Here is a 17,558-nt window from a genome sequence, read left to right on the forward strand (position 1 = left end):
CTTATTCCTGAATTGTTTCTACTGCTGAGCGCGCATCTATGCTATCTAATCTATGCTAATTATCCAGATAATTAACCAAAGCTCATATCTTGTTCCAAATTGATCATGACCAGATCCATAACATCGCTAAAAATACTTTTGTACATGAATTAATACCTCCTTCATAATTGCCCGCGAAGGCGTCTACTTCTTATACTCAATCCCAAACACAGGTGAATACGCCTCGTCCCAATCCTCTTTCTTCTTCTCATCTCCAAAGATTCTCAACGCCTTGTATCGAACGACGTACTGTCCCGCAGGCGCAAATTTACCGTTGGCAAGCTCACCAGTAAAGGCCTGGGAGTTCGCACCCATGGCGTTCCAGAGCATTGGAAAGTCAACGGGTTCACCGATAACACGCGCTTTGGTGTCGCCAGATGGTTTTTCGGTGGTGACGGGGATGATCTCGGCGTGTAGCTTGGCTGAACCGAGAGCGAGGAACCACGTCAGACCGGGAAGAGTGTCGGTTTGGTTGTTGGCTGTGCCCTGCTTAGGCAGAGTCCAGGTTGTGTTGGCAGGCATGGGGAAGCGGTTCGGATCAGTTGAGTTTGCGATCCACGTGTCTTGGGGACCGAGAACCTTGGAGCCGTGCAGCGAACCACTAAGGCCTTGGTATGGTAGTGAGAGAGAAGTGCCGTCGGTGCCATTGATAGCTACGTAGCCGGACCAGACGGGTAGACGAGTTTCGTTCAGACCCTTGGGAGGAGTAGCAAGGACTTCGATGACAATACTTTCGCCGGCGTCGATCGTCACCTTGGATTCGCTGAACTTGATACTAGCCTGCTCTGTTGCGAATTCGTTGGGAAAGTCATCGGGATAAATGGTGTTTTTGACGAGCGTGAACATGGTGACAGCAGGGACGTGAGAGATTTGCAAGTCGATCTGCTTTTTTCCCGTGTTCTTAAGCGTAAAGTTCAACGAGTCTGGGAAGTTATCTGTGTCGTTGAACGAGATGCTTGAAGGAGACAAGAGAACCTTGGCATGGGCGGCATCGTGAGCCTGAAGAATACCAGCACCTTGCTGGGGAACAGGCGCAAGAAAGTCATAAAACGCCTTTCCATCGTTAAGCAACTGCGGGTTGGCGTTGGCCGAGAGCAGGTTTTCGATGAGAGCTGGATCGCGGGTACCTCTGACTTCAGCGATGAGAGCCACGATACCGGCTACGAGAGGCGAGGCCATCGAAGTACCCGACAAGACGGCATAGCTTCCCATTTCGCGCGGGTACGTGGACAGAATCTTACCGCCAGGAGCACCAAACTGTGGCTTCACGTCCATCTCCCACGTAGGACCCCATGAGGAAAAGGCACTGACAGCACCGCCAGTGGCATTGTTGGGGTTTTGTTCGAGAATGACATCGCCGTTACTGCCGTCCGACATGTTCAAAACAATCTTCTTCTTACTCTTGAGAGCCTGAATCCATTCCTTGCCCTGTTCTGGCGAGACGATACTGGCTGCCTTGACACCCTCGACGGAAGACACATCAAAAGGTGACAATTCCTCCTTGTTACTGTAAAACAAAACATACTTTGCGCCTGCTTTTACCGCATTGGCAGCTTTCGCATTGAATGTACAGGAACCTCGTCGGAGAAGAACAATATACTTGCTCAAGTCGGGTGTGTTTTTGGGGAATTCATCACAGCCATCGTCGTGGACACCCGTATCATAGTTGAGTGCCCATAGAGGAAGCTTAACGTCTTTCCAGGCGCTGGGCTTACCAGCCAAATGACCAAACTCATGCTCAGAGCCGCCATCGATGGAGTAACTCGAGGCGTTAAGCAGTGACAAAGACTTAGTATTGTCAAAGGATCCGACAGCAGTGACCTTCTTTCCATTCGCCGCCGTGCTGGCGTAGAATAAACCTGCAGAACCTGTATTTCCAGCTGCGAGAACACAAGGAACGCCTTGCTCAACGATTCTAGACACGGCTACAGCCCAAGGCTCTTCGGACCAACCAGATGGGCCACCGATAGACGCAGAGATAATATCTGCGCCGTCTTCAAAGGCTTGGTTAAATGCTGCGATGAGGATGTCATTTCCAGCCTCGCCATTGCAGCCGAAGGCACGGTATGATCCGAGTTTGACTCCGGGTGCAGCGCCTGTAAACCCCATAGAGTTCTTCTGCGCTGCTAGAATACCAGCGACATGTGTGCCGTGGCCTGCGCAGTCCATAGGATCATCATCGGGTTTGGCCTGGTTGAAGCCGTCGTAAGCGTCGCCTACAAGATCAGTGCCGAAGGAGACAAGACATTTGGGACCGAAACAGCCTCCCAGAGCTGGGTGTTTATAATCAACCTGATCATAACATGTTAGTTGCGTCAACTTTAGAGGGTACGTCTTGACTTACACCACTGTCAACAAGGGCAACCTTAAGCCCCTTGCCCGTAACACCCTCATCTCTCAGCTTATCAATCTGCGTCATGACATGAGGTGTATATGTATCATTCGAAAGATCTCTCTCCTCGAACCCTCTCTTCTTAACTGCATTGTACTCCATTCCCGGTGTACCCGTCCAATGAACCTCTGGTTTAGGTAGACTAAACACCTGAACGGGCCATTTCTTCTTGATACCAGGCATCAAAGCCATCTGTGCGGAAATATCCTCGGCATTGTCGATGTCGTTGAGTTGGATGGAAGCTCCTTTGAACAGCTTGTAGTTGTACTTGATGCGAGTCTTTCCGGCTGTCGAAGCTTTGGCAAAGAAGTCGGCGCAGTCCTGGGAATAAGAATTAGCGATGATCAACGAATAAATACGAGATGGATCTGGCTACTCACATGATCCTCTTCAAACTCAAAGATATAAGCACCAGGTAAACGGCCGTATCCCTTGTTGACAGCGACCTTGTCAAAGTCAACAGCGTTTGCCACAGCAGCAAACAAGGCTGCAACAACGCTTAAGCGCACCATGATGAGAATGCACTGAAGCAAAAACACCAATCTATCTCTTCGTATTCACTCACGACAACACGAGAAATACAACTAAAAGAGACGAGATGAATGGAAAAGCCTGGGGTAAAGGCTTGAGCTAGTCAGGCCAAACCGGCACGGGGCGGACTATATACGATCATAGTCATAGCAAAGACCCATTGTTGACGCTATCATGGCTGGGGTGTTCTGATCCTGATCCATCAAAATATGGGGAAGTGGGTTGGTTTTTCTCCTTTGCCAAGTTGTTTAGCCTGAGTCAAGACAAGGCAAGCAGCAGACACGAGATGGAATACAGCTGAGCGAATAAGAAACAAGAGTATATTTGAAACAATTGTCTTAAGCCAATCAATAATACAGTATCTTGGATAAAGACAAGTGTTGGTTGCGCAAGGAAAGCTGGGATGATGGAAGATAACATGAGATCGACAGGAACTGCAAGGATCATGATATTGTTTCTGTCAGTATCCGTAGGCAACTAGTGCTAAACATAGATCAGACCAGCCATTTCAGCTAAACTAGAGCCGCATGTGCGATTGCGCGTCTCATGCAGCTGCACAGGACTGAATATGGTCAACTCAAGATAGACTCATAATTACTGTCTATCGATCAGTATCACAAGAAACTCAATAATGGAAATAACGCATGATATGTAATTCCGCTAAACTTGAAACTGCTACTCAGCCTCGCTTCCTTTCTTCTACTACGCACATCCCAATCTGCCCCACGATCAACAGGAGAGAATGACGATGTGTGCTAGCACAAGACCGTTATCAACTACTAGTCTACGTAGACATCTAGAAAGAAAAAAAGAGAATATTTCTTTGGTGTCTATTTTTTTTTAGAGTGGACTTAATATGCACAAACTCCCGTGTTGTATGGAGCTGAACCTCGTATCATGACGTTCTAGCCTTGGTCTTGTACACGTAGCTTAGCCCAACCGTCCCGTCTTACCACGCACAAAAACGCCACAATATGCAGGGAGGCAGGGCTATATCCGTCCCTGTTTTTGACTTTTATTTTTATGTTTGAATCATGTTAAACCTGCTTCTTCTTATCGCATCGTTGTTAGCGTATAGACAGGTAGCCAATGACACACGATGAGATTCTGGACCAAGGAGGTGGACATATCAACAGGAGACGATATCATTTTAGAATTGCCCCCATATACCTCACTGTCGGTTAATCCGCTAAAAAATCTACGACATCTTCTATGCAACATGAATTTGTTATTTGGTTGATATAGAGCCATAATCCTCTAACAGCGCAATCACCGCTCGAGTCTCGGCCCCGATACGCTCCGGCCCGTCCCCATGTGTCTTCAACGGCCATCCCAAGGATCCGTGTCAAATGGGCTGCGTTCCGAGTAACCCGATGCTTGAGACCCAACCGCTCGTACACCATCTGACCAAAGCTTCTAGAACATGAGGCTGTTTCTTGTCCACATTCGTAATCGCTGCACATCCTCTCCTCAAACAAACAAACCACCGACAATTCAGGTAGACGGAGTACAAGGCTGCCGGGCACATCAATCCAGGCCAAGGTCTATGATACAGGTAATAAAAACTGAATTGCATAAAGAGCGAGCATTTCTTCTCTGGGTATCTCATTGTAGCCCTATCTCGAAGCCCAACTCCCAAAACGCCGCCCAGAATCAGTCACGTCTACGCTTTAACTTCAACGTCGGCGAAACCGTCTCAGCCCTCGACTCCCTGTAACTCCTCGGTGACGTCGCACGCATCGAAGATGTAGGTGAGCAGAGCGCTGTCACGAAGCTGTCTGGTGAGTCTCTACCCAACGTCGCTGAATTTTCCGGAGTCCTTGGTTCCTCCGTCGCCTCCTCTGCTCTCTAATTTCCAGTCGAAGGCGCCGGTTCCGTCGGTTGTGTTGTCGTCGCTGTAGCTGTAGCTGATGACGATGACGCAGCAGCCTGAGGCTCATAAGATCCTCCAAATTCCTCCGCAAGTTTTTGCATGGCGTTCGTGTCGAAATTGTCTAGCAGACGCGATACTTCTTGCACGTCGCGGTCAATCTGGACTTCCTTCTCTTGGCGGTGACCGTCGGCTCTATCGAGAGGTCCAAATACCCAGAGTTCCTTGATCGTACGCGAAAGAGCCAAAAGCTGTTTAATGTTGTCATGCTAGATTAAGTAAGTCGCGGTGTGTCATCTACGCGATGTGCTGTGAACCTACCAATTGGTCAAACTTTCTTTGTGTCCTTATCTCAGCAGCTGCCATTGTTTCGGGATCTCTGTAGTTGAGCTTTGTCGTTTGGGCTTCAAAGTCTTTCTGGTTGTCCCTGTCCATGCCTTGAATTGTAGCGCAGTTCATGAGATCACGATAGCTTTTGAGGATCTCAAAGATGAGCTTGTTGTGCTTGTCTGGAGGTGATGTTAGCTATTGATGGAAAGCTTGCGAGTGGTTTCAATTTACCCAGCAAGTTGGTAGACAATGTTGAATCCATGCTAGCGATTAATGTTTCCTCAGATGCGTATTGGTTAGTGATGAAGAATGGGTAAGGAATCTCTGTTGTGATTTGGAGAGTTAATGTTTATGGAGACGAGTTGATGAGCTTCAAGCTGAAGTTGAATGGGAAGAGGTGGGGGTGGGGCTTCCGGTGGGGGACCAAAAGTTAGGCCTTGGAAAGTTTGAAGACAATGGAATGTGGTTACTTGGCCTCATTTGTTGATATCATACTGGCTTTCGTTTAAAACTATCTTTTGGTACTGTTACAAAAACCTCTACCCAGTGCAGACATAGCAGATTGCCAAACCCAAAACCAGACGCCCTTCCCATCCCATCCCGTAGTGATCCCCATAAACCCAGAGACAAGACAAGGGACAATAATCTTCAGCTCCCCTCTTCAACACGCAACCCATAATGGTCTAGAAAATTAATCGTTCAACAGAGTTTCGTGATAATGAAGAAACCCCTTCAGTCGTAAAACCTTCAACGGCGCAAATTTACTCAAGCCTGACCCTCCCAGCCCCGGTTTTCTCCCTTCCAACCAAGCTGAGGCCAACCCTTGGGAAGGGTCGAGAAGGGAGGAAGTGTGTATTGACCTTCACATTTGTCTGCTTCGCACTTGAGATCGCACATGCCATAGTTCTGGCAGTAACACTCGGCGGCGGTTGGACAATGGACGGCTTCTTTGCCAAACATGACTGCAAAACATTAGTATTCTGAGGACTTCAAGTATTGGGCGGTGTAGACATACTGTGCCAAGAATATTCAAGAACTCTGCCACTGAGAGCATCTCCCAAGGCAGATACAATCAACCACTCGCGGAATCGCACATACTCGGCGCGGGGACGAAGATGAATAGTTTCGCGACGAACGGCAAACTGCGAGCAGCAAGAAACGCCAACTTCCTCGGGAACTTCAAGACTGGGGAATAGCTCCTGGAAAGCAGCCTTGTAAACGTGACGTGCGTGTACGGGCTCGCCCTCCTTGCCAGGGGACTCATCCTTAATGGGCCTGATCTCTGCGGGACAGCCAAGAATCCATACACATCGCAAGTTGGCGTAACCGACCTTCTTCAGGTTGTCGAAACGGAAGTTCTGGAGGAGGGGAAGAGCATCGTAGTCGGGGTTGTCGTTGTGCCATTGGAAGCGCTCGGCGTGGTGGAAAACGATGTTACCGGGCAGGGAGTCGTATCGGTCAATGATGTAGCTACAGCGCATTAGCAAAGGGACCAGAATGGGTGTTGAGAAGATCATACCTCAGAAAAACCATGGCCTCTCGTCCCTTATTCATGGGCACAGTCAGCTTGGCCCTGTTGTCGTCGACCACGTAAATATTCTTCTTCCATTCAGGGAGGTATTCTTCGAGCCAAGAAACATTCTCATGCTTCATGCTAGCCACCACCAACTCAACATCGTCATCGCCGAGGTTCAACGTCGGATAATCATTTCTATGCTTGCGCGCTGGTGTATTTGACGGTAGAAGGCTGTCGCGGAACCAATAGAGAAAGATGACGAAGAGGACAAAGGCGACGATGGGTGCTCGATTGGAGCGTTGTCGAGGGGCCCAATGACCAGCCATGGCGAATCGATGGCGGTCGAAAATAGAGGCTGTCAAGGGATTCGGGGGGTAATGGATTTGGTTAACAGCGACAAAGGACAAAAGAAAGTCGAGAATGTCCTGATGTTGAAGTTGAAGCAAGGATTGATGATACTCGTAACAGTTGGGTTTCGTTCTTAGGGGGGTCCTGGATCATCCCTTGAATGACAGCTGGAGCTCGCCCTTGGCCAGACTAAGCAAGACCCTTCAACGCCGCAGTGGCTTAGCTTGACCGGATATGGATCCAAGATCCCCTGTCATAGTGTGATTTTGTGAGCCACTTACTTCAACATGAAGATCCAGGAACATTTTATCGCTATTGTTTCCTGTCATTTGCATCATCAATGTTGATTGGAATGCAAGCAAATGTTCGAGGTACAGATAAAGATCATTGGGCTACATACAGAGAAAAAGCGATTGGTTCAATTGTTACACGGCGCAATCGATGCTAGAAGCTCCAATGATCATCATAGACAAGCACAAAAGGTTCAATAGTTTCAACGTATCAATCATGACATTACCCTATAATTGACTATGTTTTGCGAGACATCAAGCATATGACTGGAGAGCAAGTCAATGGTAACATTGTCACCAGCCAATCAATTGCATACTCCAGCTTTGAAGTCACCTTTGCTCGCTTCATCTTAGTCTTGGCTTTGACAACCCTGCGATCGTCCATGATCAACAAGATCTTCTGAATCAACGTTGGAGTCGCAGATTTGACGAAACTTGTCAGATTTTTGCTCCACTTGGACTTTTCTTGTTTTGACCTCAAACAGGCGAATCGTCAAGTAACACGATGCCGTCCAAGGAGACTGTAAATGTTCGGCGCATCAACTAACTTTTAGAAGACCCCCATCAAAAGTAAATGTTAGGCGCAAGCTGTGCACGCTCAAATGATGCTATTCTCTTCAGCCATTCTTTTTATCTGGCGAGACACTTTCGATCTTGATAGAAAGAGAAGTGCCCTTAATGGTAGCACTCCAGAGGTGCAACGTTCATCGTTTATACATACTTCTTTTTGGCTTGTGATAGTTGCATTAAAACTTGGTCATTTGTGAAGCCATCACTGCTCGACTATTGCAAACGGCAAAAAATGTAGAAGAATAATGTTCATCTGTCAGTGTTTGTCGGTTAATATCCAGAGCTGGGAGCCCATTTTGTGATATAGAACTCTTTGAATGCTGAACATGCTGGATATCATGCCGTTCATATCCTCGGCATTTGATGACACAGCCCTGGTTTGAAGTCGGGTACATCAATCATCACCTGCCTTGTCTGGGTCTTTCATATGAGTCTCAGGACAATCGAGGCAAGGGATGTTGGTCCAGTGACACACATCAGAGTCCAAGGCCAGAGACAAAATAACGGTAGTAATAAGTCAAACGAGATTACACACAGCATGTGACTTTGAGTCTTCTTATACAACAGACATATTAATACGAGGATAACCGACGTATTGGTTGAATAGTCCGCGGCTCTTATGGCCTCTTCCCCTAGACCAGTAGTGAAATTGCCTACGGAAAGGAAGCCATTCTCGTATTGCAGGGACTCTGCCGATTTGCGGGATACAGTGCTGACCATCCAATCTCGTTCAAATCAGAGACTAGCTGAAGTCCCATGTTAGTGCTTATTGCTGCAAACTTGTCCCATTCGAGAGACGTTGGTTTATTCTCCGCGCCATTGCAATGAAATGGAACGTTAGTGCCGGACATTTGAGGCTAACGATGAAACAAGATTCAAGCTCAAACAACAGCAAAAGAGACGAACTTTGAGTTGAAAGTCGAAAGAGCATCAATTGGGTTACTATAACGGTCTCAAGTATAGCAGAGGTCGAATTGAGTCGAGACCAGATGTATGGAGTCAATCGCGGTGATTAATATGGATCGTGATGACTCTTTGTGCAGTTAAAATTCAGCTCGCTCGCTTGCTGACCGCATGTTGACAAGGCATGAACCCGCTTGAATCGATGTCCATGTCAGAATCCTGGCTTAATGAGTCGGGGGCCAAAACATGGGCTGGCCTCGCCTCATATTGGTGGTTGTCAACAATTGACCTCAGGTCAACTCTATTGGGATCTCACAGCGTCTACAAGGCTACTAGTTTAGTCTACTGCACGCTGCAAAGCAATCCAACTCGAAAATTAAACCCAAAAAGAGACACAATCACGGGGGGTAATTATTTGTCTTGAAATGGGAATTTGCCAAGTCGTTTAAGTGCATAGGGCGCGTGCGAACAATCTTACGTGCATCGACGCGAATGGCTCACTCCAGACGGCCAAGTCGGAGACGAGGATCTTGGCTTTTGCGTGGCCTTGAATGGATGATCAACAGACGGACTCACCATAACGAGATCAGAGAAAAGCTTGGTACTTTAGTGCAACGCGTATCCCGCAGTGGAGCCACTGGAGAGGTTTTTGGAAGAAATTGCTCCGCAAGGATGAGAAGCCAGGTTACCAGGACTGTGTACAACACTGTGTGTGATGTCTGTATGGGGTGGTGAAGCGTAGATCAAACAAAGAAGGGATGTCATCTGTATGTATGAACAAGGAGTGAATAATGATATGAGAAAGACAGGATATCTGTACTTGACTATGTACATGGTAGAACAGAAAAAGTTGTTGGTTTAGTCTTTCTACGAAAAAACCAATGAGGCGATGACTGTCGTAAAATTAGAACACCAGTGACCTCCTAGTGGAAGCTTAGCCACGAGTCTAATCCCACCATGGTCTCGCTAATTCGGTGATGAAGGACAGCCAAAACCCCGTGGATATCCTTTTCCCATCCCTTGTAATTGGACCCAGATGTTCTTTGAGTCCAACCAGGGGGGCTGTGTAACCTATTTTTTGCTCTTTTTCTTTTTGTTGAAAGTACCCATTGTTTCGCAAGGGAGGTTTTGTCACTCATGGTTTAGTTGACGACTCCACGTCACGGACCTCCTTTTAATCAAACAACCAATTGAAGATCAAGCGAGAGTCATTGGACATGTTCCTCGAATGTCCAGAGGTCATCATCGAAAGTATCGGATGAGAAACCATGTGCGAATAAAGTCTCGCGACTGCAATTAGGTTTCGTCCCCCTGAAACTCGCATGCATTACCGTGGTGGACGTTGCACCATCCATATCGATCGTGTCTCGCCATCCCTAGAACCTTCGATCGACTCTTCGATTGCCCGTTACAACAGAGTGTCATGACTTGTGCAGCACTGGGCGGGTTTGCATCTGTCTCAGACCTAGACGTGGCGCTTGTTTACAATAACAACTAAAGCCTACATGACGAATTGTGCTCATGTTTTAGTTCATTGTCTTTGCCGCCGCGAGTAAATAAAAAACCAACATGCATGAAAGGGGCGAACGCGTTTCAAATTTTCTAGTTGTGCGTTGTAGGCTGGTAGCGCTGACAGTACAGCGCATCCATTGACAGTCTGCACAGTATGAAAACTTTATTGAGTCTTGACGGATCACTTACACTGCTGGTTCTCTTGCCCAGGCGGGCCCTGCCGCTGAGACCACAAAACTCAGTCCCCCCAGAACGAGGCGGCGCCGCCGGTGTGGTGCGCAGCAGCCAATAGCCAGGCGAGACGGATCGGACGTTACAGGGGCTTTCCTTTGTAGGATTGGTGTGGGAGCGTTCCTGAGTGGCGGCGGCATTGAGACCACCTCCACTTAGCATCTGCTCCCTGGTGTGCATGCGTGTAAGCCTGTAAGTCGGGGTTACAGAAAACTTGACTCTTCTTGTCTGAGAGACATAATAATTGAGTCATTTTGTTCCATCTTTATTCCATTTTTGAGCTGTTTATTTTCCGTATCCTACTAGCAAAGGTCTCAATCCTTCTGCTACCCCCTGTCAATAGCTTGTTTGCTCCTGGGTCTCCTCTTTCCTTTGGTTAAAATACTCCAGACCACCTCCACCGTTTCTTACATCTTCTTCTATTTGATCCTATCCTTTTCCTACTTTCGTTTATTACTGCAGTTCATCACCACACGACCTAGTTTACCTATTCCCTAGGCATCCTCTCTCTAGGACCTGCTGGCAGGAATCGCATTCTCTACACTGTGAAATACCTACACTGACATCAAAGAATATTCGACAACATGGGCGACAGCTACTCTGCCACCTCTGGCCATACTGCCACTACGGCTGTGACCAGGCCGACCATCGACACCACCGCCGCCACACAGGAGAAGCTTGATCCTGCGCGCCTCCAAAGTATGGACAGCTCTAGTGCGAAGCGTATGCACAGTCTCGAAATCCCTCTCGACAACATTCGCTCTCCCCCTTCTCCTGCTGTCGGCGTCAACCCTGCCCTCTTCCGCAAGCAAACTTCCCTCGATCTCGACGACTACTTCACTGGTCCTCGCGATATCCAAAAGCACTCAAAATGGCCTCTTGTCATGCAGATGCACGGCTCCATCATGCCCAAGCTTATCATCCCTCTTGTTCTTATCGGCGCTTGGTCGACTGCCATCACAATCATTCACTACCACTACCCTAAAATCCAGGTCAACTCTGTTCTGCTCACCATTCTGGGTTTCGTCGTCGGTCTTAGTCTGTCTTTCCGATCCTCGACTGCTTACGAGCGTTATGCTGAAGGTCGTCGATACTGGGGTACGCTCACCATGGCCTCCCAGACTCTGGGTCGTGTCATCTGGATCCATGGCAAGGACGTCCCTGACCAGGACCCCCGTGAGACGGTTCTCAAGAAGATCGGTGCCATGAACCTCATCGTTGCATTCGCCGTCTCTCTTAAGCACGCCCTGCGATTTGAGCCCTACAGTGCCTATCCCGATATGGAACATCTCATCGGCCATCTCAACACCTTTGCCAAGGAAGCTACTGCGGCTGATCCCGACGCTTGCTCATTGAAGAAGAAGAACATTTTCAAGTCTGTTGGAGAGTACCTGGGCGTGTCATTTGCTCAGAGCAACCCTCGAAAGGCCCTTAAGAAGACCGACAAGCCTCTCGGTAACCTGCCTCTCGAGATCCTCAACCATCTTGCTGTTACTATCGATCGTATGGTCGCCCAAGGACAGCTCGACATCCCTATGCAACAGACTCTCGCTTATAACAATCTCACATTGTTGAACGACTGCATGACAGGATGTGACCGAGTTCTCAACACTCCCCTTCCCATTGCCTACACCATTGCCATCAGTCAGATTACTTTTATTTATGTCTTTGTCCTCCCCTTCCAGCTTGTTGGGCCGCTCAATTGGATTACCATTCCCGCTTCCGTTGTTGCAGCTTACATCATTTTCGGACTTCTCTTCATCGGCCAAGAGATTGAGAACCCCTTCGGACAGGACGTCAACGATCTTCCTCTCGAGATTTATTGCGACCAAATTGCTGCTGACTTGGATGTTATCGCGTCTCATGATAAGCGCGAGCCGGATACATTCCTCCTTAGCCACAACAGCATGCCTCTGTACCCAGTCAGCACCGCCTCGTCCAACGCTTGGATGAAGCGCAGTGACGAGAAGCTTCGTCAAGCTATCAAGGACAAGCCCAACACTATGTTTGAGTGGCGTAAGGAGATCGCTCGCAAGAAGCAAAGCGGTGCCAAGTTTGGTACCAACGACATGATGACCTCTGGTGATCACAATGTCTAAGCAAAAGTTTCCCTTTATACCCTTTCTAATGCATGTTGAACGGGATTCTCAAGGGAATGGCCCACAACTACGGCGCGTCAAAATAATCTTTTTCTGGGTTCGGTTCTTATTAAATTGTACGGTTCATTCTGAAGAGTTCAGTGGCCTGGTCTGGTCTGGGTTGTCAATTGTTAGACAATAGCGTTTTAGTCGTGTTGAATCTTCAAATCCAAATTGATATCAAATATTATCTGCAGCTCCGGTATCGAAGTCGAGTCACAGCATGACTCAAATATTGAGGTCATCTTTTTAACCATGAGTAACACTGAAATGCAGTCACAAAATCTGGAGGGGTAAAATCGGAGCGGAATTACAGGGCAGCCGTGCCCCGCGATTTTGGAAGCTCTGCAGCGAATGACCCGCAGTCTAGGTACTGCAAGAAAGAAAGAGTCAAAAGCCTTTTAACCCTTGAGCCCACTTGAGTCACACTCGGAATCGCCATTGATGCTCGCGCGGCGCTTCACTCCATCCACACTTTTTTCTTCTTCTTGTTCTTTTTATAAAGCCTCTTCTCCTTTGCGACGGTCTTGTATACAACAATCCCGCGCTCTTTCTCATCAGTCCCTGTATCACGCCTCCAAGTACTCCTCCTCAAGACATATACGCACAATGGCGACCGACGGTAACGCCCTCGCCGACCAGCTCAAGCAGCTTGGTATCAACAGTGTCGAATCTTACCCCAACTGTCATCCCGACACCAACCCCGTCGATATCTACCGATCTCACATCACAGGCCTCCTGGCGCCCATTACTGGTGTTGATCCCAGCATCATCTACCCCGCCATCCAGTGGACTCAGACACTCGACAAGGGCGATGCCATTCTCGCTGTGCCTGCTCTCCGTGTGAAGGGCAAGAAGCCTCAAGAGCTTGCTGAGGAATGGGTCTCCAAGGTCAGTCGCATTCTGCTGCCATTGTCGACTAAACTGACCAAACGATGTAGTTCCCCGAGTCTCCTCTCATCGAGAAGCCCACTACTTCTGGTCCCTTCATTTCCTTCTTCTTCAAGCCCGACAAGCTCACCAACATGCTGATTCCCACAATCCGAAAGCAAGCCGGCAACTACGGAAAGAACCCCTACAATGGTCTCCGAGACCCCAGCGACCCCAATTCTGGCAGGAAGCGAATGATTGTCGAGTTCTCTTCGCCCAACATCGCCAAGCCCTTCCACGCTGGCCATCTCCGAAGTACCATCATTGGTGGTTTCCTCGCTTCTTTGTACGAGAGCGCTGGCTGGGAGGTCACCCGAATGAACTACCTTGGTGACTGGGGCAAGCAGTACGGTCTGTTGGCTCTGGCTTGGGAGAAGTGGGGTAATGAGGAAGCTCTCAAGGCCGATCCTATCAACCATCTGTTCGAGCTCTACGTCAGAATCAACAACGAGATGTCAGACGAAAAGTCCAAGATTAAGGAGAAGCAAGACGCCGGCGAGGACGTCTCTGAGCTTGAGGCCAAGTCTCTGGATGAGCAGGCCCGAAAGTACTTCCGACGAATGACAGATGGTGACAAGGAGGCTGTTGAGCTATGGCGACGATTCCGAGACCTCAGCATTGTTCGTTATAAGAAGACGTACGCTCGTCTCAACATTGAGTACGACGAGTACTCTGGAGAGTCCCAGGTCCCTGAGGAGGATATGGAGAAAGCTGCCGAGATTCTTGCCACAAAGGGACTTACTGAGGATGCCAACGGAGCTACTCTGATCGATTTCTCCAAGCACGTCCCTGGAAAGGCCGGTAAGAGTCTCGAGAAGGTCATTCTGCGAAAGAAGGACGGCACTGCTCTTTACCTCACCCGAGATATCAGCGAGCTCCTTAACCGACAGGAGAAGTACAAGTTTGACAACATGATCTACGTTGTTGCTTCTCAGCAAGATCTTCACTTGAAGCAGCTCTTTAAGACTATTGAGCTTATGGGCCACGAGGACATTGCCAAGAAGTGCCAGCACATCAACTTTGGTATGGTTCTCGGTATGAGCACCCGAAAGGGTACTGTCAAGTTCCTTGACGATATCCTCCGTGACGTCGCCGAGAAGATGCACGATGTCATGAGGAAGAATGAGACCAAGTACGCTCAGGTTGAGAACCCTGAAGCCGTTGCCGACATTCTCGGTATCAGCAGTGTCATGGTTCAGGACATGTCTGGAAAGCGGTATGTAACCATGAATCCTATGAGTGATCTTCACTAACAAGACTAGAATCAACAACTACAAGTTCGATATGGATGTCATGACCTCTTTCGAGGGTGACACCGGCCCTTACCTCCAGTACGCCCACGCTCGTCTGTGCTCTATCCGACGAAGGGTCAACCTCAGCGACGAGCAACTCGCCACTGCCGACCTCAGTCTCCTCAAGGAGAAGCACGCTACCGATCTTGTCCGACTTCTCAGCCAGTGGCCCGACGTTGTCCAAAACACCCTCAAGACTCTTGAGCCCACCACCATTTTGACATACCTGTTCAAGATGACTCACGTCCTTAGCTCCAGCTACGATCACCTCCGAATTGTTGGCAGCGAGGATGAGCTCCAGAAGGCCCGTATGGGTCTGTACGATGCCGCCCGAATTGTGCTCTACAACGGCATGAGCCTGCTTGGTCTCTCCCCCGTTGAGCGGTATGTTGTCCTTTGAAAGTTTGAAGAATATTATGCTAACTTTGAATAGAATGTAAAAGAATAAATTGTAGAAGATAAGATGAAATAAAATGGTGGACAGGAATGTTGGGATGTCGAGATTTGCCTCGATGGCTGGCGCAATAGATGAGAATATGAAAAGTTATAATATACCCATTCAAAGTATATCTGTCATTGATCTGTCAAGTGCTTGAAGAATGGCTGATAAATGGGTCAACATGCAACTGAAGGTAGTCCTGAACATCAGACGACACCAAGGTAAAGGCAAAAGCCGGAACGAGACTGTAGGGGCTGATGTGTTTGTTTTCTTCATCTTCTGCACCTGTGCCATTTTGTTTCATTTGAGCTGTCGTGTATTTTACAATAGGGTATACTCTGTTTTCTGTCTCCGGATCCTAGCAGAAGGCAACATCTTGTACAATTAAAAATATTTTCTTGTTAAGCATGACCTGTGCTATCGCTTCTTCCCCATCTGTAGTCGTACAATAGTAATGGCCCCGAAATCTCCTCTAGGATATCGTTCCTCCTCAGTGATTTTCTTTCTTAAGCCACCTTTGTCCTGATCTGAACTCCATGCCAGCTCTTGACAAGATCACCCAAAGCAGCGTTAACCATGCGCTGCTGCTTAAGAATTGTCTGGCCCTTGAAAGCAGGTGATGTAATATCGATAGCGTACATGCTCCCGCAACCACCCGAGACGTCCTGGACGAGCAATTCGGTAGGGTTGAGCTTTTCAGACAAAATCTCGGCAATGGCAGCTTCGGCGGGGCTCATGGAGGGAAGGTCCGGTTCTTCCTGAGCGGCAGCGGAGAATCGAGGGATAGAGGTAGAGATGAGTCGGCGAGGTGTTGTTGGTGTTTGTGGTAGACGGGTGATGTTGATGGCTGTGGGAGCAGCGCGGATGAGGGTTCGTGCTGAGCGCATTGCTGCGCGGCGACATGTGCTGCAGATCATGATAGAGTACTCGGATATAGCTTGGAGGAGGTGTGGTATGGATCAATTGGTTGCGTTTGAATTGATTGAAACAAAAGTTGATGACGATGGAGAGGAAAGATGGAAGATGCCGATGGTCCGGTTTAAACTACCTAAACTGGGTAAAGAAGTCAAGTTACCCACCCGGAGAAAAAAGTTGTGGAGGGGTTTGTAATCCGATCATGGCGGTTAGTTGAGCCGAATGATACCCATAATCAGAACTCGTAGATAATAAACATGTAATTGAATTGTCTACTAATAACATATATATATTGAATTGTTTAATTAAAAATCTAAACACAAAAGACTGACAGAAAGAGTGGCAGAATGAGCTGACGAATACTCGTTCTAGATGCAAGCCTCTCTTTCAAGGGTGGGACCCAAAACTATTGCTCTGCGACTTCTCAAAGCGAGAATCTTTTTAAACTAACCAATTCCCCTGGTCCATCACCTCACTCAACCCGTCTCAATTGCCAAGACCATAATTCACTTACACCATGCCACGCAAGGTACGAAGAAAATATCATCTCACTTTACCTCACTCAAAATACTGACAAAACTCAGGCGCGAACCCCAGAGTCTCTCGCTCTCAATCGTGAGAACCAACGTCGTTCTCGCGCTCGTCAACGTGAGCTACTAGACGATCTTCAGGGCCGCGTACGTGAGTACGAACGTCGCGATGCTCAGGCTACCCTTGAAATGCAGCGCGTAGCCAGGGTTGTGGCTGGTGAAAACGCGGTTCTAAGAGCATTGCTCGCTGCAAAGGGTGTTGCTCCTGAAGAAGTCGAGTCTCATCTTGAAGCTGTGAGGCATGACGATAAGACCACTGTAAAAACTTGTGTGTCTTCGTTTACGCCTGTGTCGACGCCCTCATCTGCCACATCACCTGTCGCCATTCCCTCAAGACCTATGCCGTTCATCCAGACTCAGTGTCAACCTCAAAGCTGTGGTCCCAGCAAACCCCCTATCAATTTTCAGCCTGTAATGTATTCACCACCGACACCTGTTACGATTACGAATACATGCACTGAAGAGTCAGGCTGCTGTCCCAGACCACAACCTCCGCCGCAACAACCGCAACAGCCACAACCAGAGATGCAGTATCCGAGATCGATTGACAAGATTCATTGCATGGAAGCTGCTACAATCCTTGCACAAATTAAAGGTCATTCGGATGTTTCTAATGCACGTGCTGCTCTTGGATGCTCTGACAATGAAAGCTGCATGGTCAGAAATACGGATTTCCTCACCCTAATGGATGAGATGACATGATGTTATTGTATGTTGCTACA

The 17,558-nt window shown here is 48.2% G+C and overlaps 7 protein-coding genes across 7 annotated transcripts; 3 read left to right on the forward strand and 4 right to left on the reverse strand.

The window, feature by feature from the left end:
- Positions 1 to 183: 183 nt before the first annotated feature.
- On the reverse strand, positions 184 to 2,943 carry FSST1_002517 (peptidase S8/S53 domain-containing protein; the record flags this gene model as incomplete). Its single annotated transcript, XM_083228516.1, has 3 exons — positions 184 to 2,331; positions 2,384 to 2,752; positions 2,812 to 2,943. 3 exons carry the CDS (start codon positions 2,941 to 2,943, stop codon positions 184 to 186), a joined length of 2,649 nt encoding a protein of 882 aa, XP_083092699.1.
- Positions 2,944 to 4,810: 1,867 nt separating this feature from the next.
- Positions 4,811 to 5,424, reverse strand: FSST1_002518 (mediator of RNA polymerase II transcription subunit 22; the record flags this gene model as incomplete). Its single annotated transcript, XM_083228518.1, has 3 exons — positions 4,811 to 5,101; positions 5,154 to 5,341; positions 5,394 to 5,424. The coding sequence occupies 3 exons, from the start codon at positions 5,422 to 5,424 to the stop codon at positions 4,811 to 4,813; spliced, it is 510 nt and encodes a 169-aa protein (XP_083092700.1).
- Positions 5,425 to 5,927: 503 nt separating this feature from the next.
- FSST1_002519 (DUF3431 domain-containing protein) lies at positions 5,928 to 7,004 on the reverse strand (the record flags this gene model as incomplete). The annotated part of the gene is made up of 3 exons (XM_083228519.1): positions 5,928 to 6,124; positions 6,178 to 6,632; positions 6,682 to 7,004. The coding sequence occupies 3 exons, from the start codon at positions 7,002 to 7,004 to the stop codon at positions 5,928 to 5,930; spliced, it is 975 nt and encodes a 324-aa protein (XP_083092701.1).
- A 4,112-nt stretch (positions 7,005 to 11,116) lies between these two features.
- On the forward strand, positions 11,117 to 12,631 carry FSST1_002520 (Bestrophin, RFP-TM, chloride channel-domain-containing protein; the record flags this gene model as incomplete). Its single annotated transcript, XM_083228520.1, has 1 exon — positions 11,117 to 12,631. One exon carries the CDS (start codon positions 11,117 to 11,119, stop codon positions 12,629 to 12,631), a length of 1,515 nt encoding a protein of 504 aa, XP_083092702.1.
- Positions 12,632 to 13,279: 648 nt separating this feature from the next.
- Positions 13,280 to 15,292, forward strand: FSST1_002521 (arginine--tRNA ligase; the record flags this gene model as incomplete). The annotated part of the gene is made up of 3 exons (XM_083228521.1): positions 13,280 to 13,561; positions 13,612 to 14,816; positions 14,863 to 15,292. The coding sequence occupies 3 exons, from the start codon at positions 13,280 to 13,282 to the stop codon at positions 15,290 to 15,292; spliced, it is 1,917 nt and encodes a 638-aa protein (XP_083092703.1).
- Positions 15,293 to 15,837: 545 nt separating this feature from the next.
- On the reverse strand, positions 15,838 to 16,248 carry FSST1_002522 (bola protein; the record flags this gene model as incomplete). Its single annotated transcript, XM_083228522.1, has 1 exon — positions 15,838 to 16,248. One exon carries the CDS (start codon positions 16,246 to 16,248, stop codon positions 15,838 to 15,840), a length of 411 nt encoding a protein of 136 aa, XP_083092704.1.
- Positions 16,249 to 16,763: 515 nt separating this feature from the next.
- FSST1_002523 (bZIP transcription factor) lies at positions 16,764 to 17,538 on the forward strand (the record flags this gene model as incomplete). Its single annotated transcript, XM_083228523.1, has 2 exons — positions 16,764 to 16,775; positions 16,831 to 17,538. 2 exons carry the CDS (start codon positions 16,764 to 16,766, stop codon positions 17,536 to 17,538), a joined length of 720 nt encoding a protein of 239 aa, XP_083092705.1.
- Between the last annotated feature and the right edge of the window lie 20 nt (positions 17,539 to 17,558).

Source organism: Fusarium sambucinum, chromosome IV, assembly GCF_050947815.1.
Source record: "Fusarium sambucinum isolate potato_lamoka chromosome IV, whole genome shotgun sequence".
Lineage (NCBI taxonomy): Eukaryota > Fungi > Ascomycota > Sordariomycetes > Hypocreales > Nectriaceae > Fusarium > Fusarium sambucinum.